This window comes from Chiloscyllium plagiosum, chromosome 9 (assembly GCF_004010195.1).
Source record: "Chiloscyllium plagiosum isolate BGI_BamShark_2017 chromosome 9, ASM401019v2, whole genome shotgun sequence".
Lineage (NCBI taxonomy): Eukaryota > Metazoa > Chordata > Chondrichthyes > Orectolobiformes > Hemiscylliidae > Chiloscyllium > Chiloscyllium plagiosum.
Genome location: NC_057718.1, coordinates 82,286,761 through 82,294,911, shown reverse-complemented (window position 1 = coordinate 82,294,911; position 8,151 = coordinate 82,286,761). Strand labels below are relative to the sequence as shown.

At 39.0% G+C, this 8,151-nt stretch overlaps 1 protein-coding gene across 2 annotated transcripts in view; it reads left to right on the top strand.

The window, feature by feature from the left end:
• Window positions 1–8,151, top strand: part of mgme1 (mitochondrial genome maintenance exonuclease 1) — a 35,791-nt gene that overhangs the window by 19,739 nt on the left and 7,901 nt on the right. For both annotated transcript variants that reach the window (XM_043696340.1, XM_043696341.1), the window contains 4 exons: window positions 3,798–3,861; window positions 3,992–4,101; window positions 5,308–5,911; window positions 7,161–7,374. In XM_043696340.1, coding sequence (XP_043552275.1) covers window positions 5,353–5,911; window positions 7,161–7,374 — 773 coding nt within the window. In that variant the 5' untranslated portion in view covers window positions 3,798–3,861; window positions 3,992–4,101; window positions 5,308–5,352. The remainder of the gene's footprint in view (window positions 1–3,797; window positions 3,862–3,991; window positions 4,102–5,307; window positions 5,912–7,160; window positions 7,375–8,151) is intronic.

Genomic DNA, 8,151 nt, shown 5'->3' with positions numbered 1-8,151 from the left:
CTCCCATTCCACCAAGGATATGCAGGTCTTTGGATTCCTCCATCGTCAGACCACAGCGAAACGACGGTTGGATGAAGAACGCCTCATCTTCCGGCTAGGAACTCTCCAACCACAAGGGATGAACTCGGGTTTCACCAGTTTCCTCATTTCCCCTCCCCCCACCTTGTCTCAGTCAAATCCATCGAATTCAGCACCGCCTTCCTAACCTGCAATCTTCTTCCCGACCTCTCCGCCCCCACCCCAGTCTGACCTATCACCCTCACTTTGACCTCTTTCCACCTATCACATTTCCGACGCCCCTCCCCCAAGTCCCTCCTCCCTACCTTTTATCTTCGCCTGCTGGACAAACTTTCCTCATTCCTGAAGAAGGGCTTATGCCCGAAACGTCGATTCTCCTGTTCCCTGGATGCTGCCTGACCTGCTGCGCTTTTCCAGCAACACATTTCCAGCGCTAATTTATCTATATGCTCTGTAACCACTTTACATCCTCTTTTGCAGCTTACCTTCCTAACTAACATTGTGTCATCAGCAAATTGAGCAACCGTAACTTCAGCCCTTTGTTCAAGCACTTTAAACTGTAAAATGTTGAGACCCCAAATTGATCTCTGTGATATACTACTCATCACCTCTTCCTTATCAAAAGAATAAGAAGCACACTTTCCTGTTAACTAGCCAATCTTCTAGCCATGTCAAAATGTCACACCATGAAAGTAATACCTTTTGCAGTGGTATTTTATCTCATGCCTTTTAGAATCTAAGTACAGAACTTCCACTTGTCTCCTTTATCTCCAACACATGATATTCTTACCAAGAACTCCAGTAACTTAGTTAGTCATTTCTATTTCAAAACCAAGTTGACTGCCTGATTAACTTGAATTTTTTTAAGTGCCCTGAAGTTTATCAATAACTAGGGAGTTTTAAGACATGCTATGGCTTAGTGTCCTTTACTGGTAAAATTGATATGTCCCTAAAGAGCCATACTGAGTTGCATAAAAATCTCAGTATCTTTTGAGATCCCAACAGACAAGGACAGCATTCATGAGGTGAAGAAAGCAGTCCAATGAATGGTCCATTCGCAGTTTCTTTAAGGACAAAGTTGCCATGTCTGTCCCTCTCCAATTAAAGCTGTTTTGACAACTGTGAGGAGGTTTATGCAGATTCAGGAAGATGGAGAACTCTGTTTATAATCCATCAAAAAATATTAAGAATCATGCTTCACAAAGCTCCAGGCAATTCAGACTGTGTTGTATGCGTATAAACATATTATGACTGCTTTGCTTTTACTTATTTTCTGTTTTCCTGGTTAACCAGACCAACATGTTTGTTTTAAAAAAAGAAACTTCAATTTGACCACCGACTTGGACTATTGGTCAGTTTTAATTTGAAGCTTTCCATTTTGGCAGTAATGTTTGTTGTTCACTTGTATAAAGTTACACTTTGCGAAGATTATTGCAAGAAGCAATGCAAAGAGTATAGATTAGAGCTGCAGTGGTTACAAACAAACCTAAGTGATGGCGTGGTCAACATTTGTGAGCTTATACAGGATATAATTGAATGAATAATGCAGATTGAAATGCACATTCAATCATTGGTCAAGTCACTGGGTCTGTAAATCGTGTTTTAAAAAAGAAATTTGATACTTTATTATTGAAGAGTTTGAAATTTATTAATTGTAGAACACAAATTCAAGACAATTGAGATGTGAGGAGATGAGAAGAAATATTTTTGCTCAGCACTCAAGATCTGGAATGCACTCTTGGAAGGGTGGTAGAAGCAGATTTAACAGTAAGTTTCAAAAGAGAAATGGATATATGCTTGTTAAAAGAAAATGCTAGGATATGTCCAAGCAGAGGTGGGAGTATGTGAATGGTACTACTCGTCTTTTTCTTTGAGCCAGTGTTACAGAAAAAGCTTGTTTGCGCTGAATGACATTATATGAATATTCAATAAACCCTTTCAGTAATAAATATGTCATTACCAAAATTTGTTGTCACAATCCCAATATTGATAAGGGAACACACTTTTTATTTTATTGAGTTTATTTAGCTGAAGAAGAGAGCTGAAATTCTATTCAGGGTTTTCCCTAGAACATGAAAATGTTTCTATATTTCATATATTGAAGAAGTGGTTAGATATATCACTTAGGGCGAATGGGATCAAAGGTTATGGGGAGAAAGCAGGATTAGGCTGCTGAGTTGGACGGACAAAAGTGAGGACTGCAGATGCTGGAAACCAGAGTTTAGATCAGAGTGGTGCTGGAAAAGCACAGCAAGTCAGGCAGCATCCGAGGAGCAGGAAAATCGACGTTTTGGGCAGGAATAAAGCTTGTCCCGATGAAGGGCTTTTGCCCGAAACGTCGATTTTCCTGCTCCTCGGATGCTGCCTGACCTGCTGTGCTTTTCCATCACTACTCTGATCTAAAAACTGTTGAGTTGGGCAATCCGTCATGATCATGATGAATGGCGCAACAGGCTCGAAGGACCAAATGACCTCCTTCTTCTCCTATTTTCAGTGTTTCTATGTTTCTTCTATGTAAATCAAACTTAACCAAACCAGATGGTAAATTTACTGTGCTGTTTGGAAGATTTCTTAAAGATTGTGTAATTCTTTATTGCTGCATCACAATGATACATTAAGAAATATTTAGCAGTGGCAGCAAAATGGCACTAATCCATTGTTTGTTCTCCTGGTTTTTTTCCCCTCCTGTGGATGATCTTATGGCACCATTTGCTATGTTGCTGAAAAGACACATGTTGTCAAAAGCACTTCAGTTGTTCCATTCATCTGGGCAAAAGAAAAAGCATCAAATTTCAAGCTGTTGCAACAATTTAAATTTGAGAAAAAACTGTTTATTGGTTGGCATGTTGACTTTGATTAGTTGAAGCATTACCAAAGAGAAAGCAATAAGAAACTGGAGACACCCCAAGCACCTGGGTCATTCAAAAAGACACGACTTGAATGTATTACTTTCGTTTGCAGAGAATGCCTGCCGACATATGAATATATTATTTTTGACAAGTATAATGAGCCATGTTGTGAGTTTGACTGATTAACTTATTGGTGATTAGTATAGCTAAAAGTTTGGATCGTTCAGCAAGTGCTGCCCAATTGCTAAATTAGAACTAACAATAAATGTTTTGACTTGGAATTTGAGTATTGGATGGTGGAGGACAGTGTGTTTTCTGCCTATTACAAATTACCAAAGGGATATTGTTTTGACTCCATCAGCAAATCATTGAGATATAGAGTATATACCTCGTATTGCACTGGCCTTGAAATTCATATGTGACATTGCTCAATTGAATGACAGGTATACCGTTTTTGGACGAGAGACCAATTTTTTTGTTTGTTTCTGAAGCATTGAAAGCCACATGGCCTGTAACTATATTAGTGCTGTTTGGAAAAAAAGTAAAGCTTCCAAATTTTGGACATGGCAAAAATAAAGGAACAGTGATTATAGTAGATTATGGTGGCCATCTGCAATGTTCTCTCATCCAGTTAATGTGGACCCACCCAAATTTGGGAATTGTTCCAACAAGGATTTATATCTGGAACACGTACCAGTGTGCTGCAATTTGTAAATCTATACAGTGATTCAGTTCATCCTCATCTTCCTGCTGCAACATGTGCAGCAACAGTTGTTGCAACCTGTCCCATTTTCCCTTTGTATTTGACCATGTCTGCTCTACATCTTAACTCCATCCAACCTGCCTTTTAATACAGTTGCATTTCAGAATTCCTTTAATTTCACATTTGAAATTTTTAATTGACCTAACCTCTCATCTTGTTTGTTCTAGATTTCTACTATCACTTATATGACGAGAGTGCTTTCTAATGTCACCATTCCAAAATTGAAGCTAGGTAAGTTAAGGTTACAGACTTTTATTTTGAACTCTACCACCAGAGGAAATAGTTCTTATCCATTTTGTTAAATCCTTTGATTGCATTAAATGATTCAGTCAGATCATCCCTTTATCTTATGTACTTGCAGGGATATACGAGGTACCAAGAGTTCTGAAGCTGAGTCCCGGGGATGCTATCTTTCAGTTAATCCTTGAAGAACTACAGCGGCTTTCTTCTTTAACTAGTTTCAAAGTAATGGTATGTGAAATGAAATCAAGTTAATCACAATCTTCATAAATGTCATAGCAATTCTTAACATTGTTCTTAAACTGCTTAATACATCTGACAAATCTAGTACTTGTTGGAAATTGAAAGTAAAAATGCCAGTAACTATTGGAACATCATTATATACATGTTTTGAACCATGCCACATTGCTATACATTTTATAATCCTAATGCGCTTTTTAATCTGAATCAGTTGTGAAACACCATATTTGATATGATACTTAATTTAAGAGAAGTGGGCTGCTCACTTAATAACTTGTTAATCTTTTTAGTGCACTGTTAAAATGCTTCATTTTCTAATTTTGCTGAGCGAACAACTTCTAATGGCTTGAACAGTAAGAATCATCCAAAATTAGCTGCCCTCTAGCAAGCCTTTTTTATGTTCTGAAAAAATGATTGGTTGCTTAAACCATTGATAATATTCACTGTAAACCACCTGCTCACCTTGATAGGTGACTGAATCCCCAACACAACATTAACTTCTTGTTCAGAACACAGGAATTCAGCTGGGAAAACCATTTAAAAATTCTAAGCTTTCTCATTGACTTGTAGGTTGTGTATGTCCTAGGACCATAACTAATCTGGACTGCATGAATAATTTGTTTAGATGAAAATAATGTGTGGTGTGAACTAGTTGCCAGCTGAGTAGAACCTTCTTATCACATGATCTTTGTGATTTAGATACTGGAATTAAAGATGCAACAAAGATTAGTACTGCATGTTAAATGATCCATTTTTGATTCAGTTGTCATCATTCCTTTGAAGGATTGCCATTACATTAAATACAATTTTAGTCTCCAAAAATACACTTTTAAGGGCAAATTTTAATTCAGTATTCAGATGATGCTGGAAGGTTTTAACTATGGATACTTTATTGTGTATTATTTGCTGCAAGACTAAGTTTTAGTAATTAGCATCTTATTTGAACCTTCCATATTTAATCCGGTTTTAGTTCCCTCTTCGGAGGGGAGGATTGTTTTAATTTTGTCATGTGATTTGGTTTGAGCCATCTAGAGGCCATGAAAAGTGCTACATTAAATGCAAGTTATTTAATACATATGAAGGGATAATTCACTGATTACTTTCCAAAATCACTGTCAAACTGTACATCTGTAATTACATTGTCAGAAAAAGTTTCAAAGTGTCTGAGAAAAATGTTAACCCTTTATTCTATTGTAGAATCTCAAGATGATTTGACTGTGTGTCCATCCATCAAGTTGGAGAATGAAATTCGCTGCAGTGCTGAATGCTGCAACCTGCAGAGTACTCGATAATTCTTTCAAACAACGTTGGCATGCAGTGCAGAAAGAGCTGGTCTTCAAGCATCACAGCTTTTCTACCTTCCTTTCTCTTAATTGTCAGAGAAAGGATCTCAGCAAGTATGAGCAAGTGGATCATAAGAAATATGCCTCTTTGGTCCGCTCTGTTGTCTCAACAAAGGTCAGCCCTCAGACCCCTGAGACCCTGCTCAATGAGGATAACCTCTTGTACGGACCGGCCATCAGATCAAAATCAGCCAGCGCAGATTCAGAATCTGAAAGCCCCCAAAATCTGGCCCCTCTCCTGAACTTTGAACGTCAGAATACTGAGTATGAACCAGGGCCTGTGCTCAAACTACCGTTGCAGTTAATGTCACAGGGGGATCACTCGAAAGCCAGCTTGCCTAGTGTGACACGCATCTTGCAATTGACCATGAGTTTGGAGCAAGCATTTTATTTGGAACGATGGAAACGGAGAATGATAACTGAGCTTGGCCAAGATGGCTTCAAGGAGTATTCAAGAAGTAAGTATTCCTTGTAGTACTGCGTAGAAGTGATCACTCTGAGTTGGCCTGGTTTCATCCAATTTACCACTCTCAAACATTCTGTGCAGGTGTTTGTACTCAGCGTGAACCTCTTTCCATTCTATTCATCCACAACTATCTGCATAGTCTTCAACTCCTTTTTCCCTCATATACTTTATTTAACTTCCCTTTAAAGACAACACTACTCTTCCTTCAGTGACTTCTTGTATTAGGGACTTGCACATTCTCGCCACCCTCTAGTTGAAGACTATTTCTCCAAAACTAGTTTTACATTTGGTAGTGACAGGCCCCGAGTTTTTGTCTCCCCCACAAATTGAAAAGTCTCTTTTCTGCTTCGATCCTACGGTAATTTAATGTGGGTGTTTATTGACTCAGGTGAAAATGCCTAGGGGTTATGTCCTGAAGCAGTTTTTAACTATAATTCTTTATTAAGACATCACTGCGTTTGTAACACGTTGGAAAATGTTTTGCCTCAAGATCCTCTGCTGCCTTTGCCTCAAGATCGTCATTCTGATTGATGGGATGTTTAACTCCTCTTCCCAAAATACTGGTAATCTATCTTTAAAAGTTTAACCTGTACGTGTACCACTAGGCTTCTCTTTGACCCAGTGCAATTCTTTTATTTAATGCTGCAGTAGAAGCATAATCCACGAGAGGTCTGCAATTTTGGGGCATTAAATGTGCTCATGGCAACCATTCCAACCCTATACTAGTCAACACCAACATCTGAAGTTATTGAAACCAGAAAATGCAGAATAAGGAAAATCAGCCACAGTTGTGCTTGAGATTTTTGTCATCCCATTACTTTGCTGAAAATTAGGTAGTTTGGTGAGTAGTGTTTACATTGTATTAACTATCTGCTTGGAGACCAATTGTTCACATAGCCTTGAGGAAGTGATGACTTTTCAGATGGTCTTGAACTTGCTTTTTGTCACCTTGTTTTCCTTTCACTCTTCCGTCACCCCATTCACTCTTTTGCATATATCTATCTTACGCAGTCTGTTCCAGAATTTAGTTTGTGCTACTTTGTATTAGCTGTTTGAATGCTGACAGAAACCTACAGTAACTGTCTGGAGTCTCTTCCTCCATGGAAGAAGTTCCTACAAAATCACTTGTTGCTGTTAAGTATGGGAGACTGTGCAATCCGAGTGACCAGAGCAAATTTTAAATGTGCTGTCAATTTCTGTGACCATTCTGCTAGTGACATTGGACACGATATTTCCCCCAGATATTCTCAACCGAGGAAAGCTTTTCCATTCTGCTTTGGAGGAGACTCTTCTCTCGACCAAAATTCCAAAAACTGATGATGAAGAAATTACAGGGTACTTACACAGTGTGCAGGAAATCTTAGCAGACATTAGAGGACCTCGAGTCTTGGAGAGTGTTGTGACTCATCTGCCATTACAGTACATGGGGCTGGTAGACTGCATTGCAGAATATCGGTAAGACCCAGCATTCCTTTCATCTAATGTTTTACGTTGTGGACTTGAGTATTGCAAGAATTGGCAGAACAGGTGGCTGTCATGACAGCAATGCAATGTTCTCATGGACAGCAATGCAATCCCCAACAGTCATAACTAAGCTAAGTATCTGTGGGTTGAGGAATTAATTGTGTAACTGGAGCCTGAATTGCAAACGGTATAGGGCAACAGTGAGGATAATAGACCCTTTGTTCTTGGAGACATTTATGCCAGTAAGATTAAATCAATTTGAGAGTTGATGAATGGTCAGGGACAGGAGGTTACGACTGTGAGTTAGGCAGATATAAATACCTCAGCTGCCAAGATATCTCCTGATGTTACCACGGACAGGTCCAATCCCAGAATGAAGACAGATTTGGTAGTTTTTTTTAAAAAAATTAACATGAGTTAGATCTCATGGAATACAGGGGGAACTAGCCATTTGGATACAGAACTGGCTCAAAGGTAGAAGACACAGGGTGGTGGTGGAGGGTTGTTTTTCAGACTGGAGGCCTGTGACCAGTGGAGTGCCATAAGGATCAGTGTTGGTCCCTCTACTTTTTGTCATTTACATAAATGATTTGGATGCAAGCATAAGAGGTCAGTTAGTAAGTTTGCAGATGACACCAAAATTGGAGGTGTAGTGGACAGCGAAGAGGATTACCTCAGAATACAACAGGATCTGGACCAGATGGGCCAATGGGCCGAGAAGTGGCAGATGGAGTTTAATTCAGATAAATGCGAGATGCTGCATTTTGG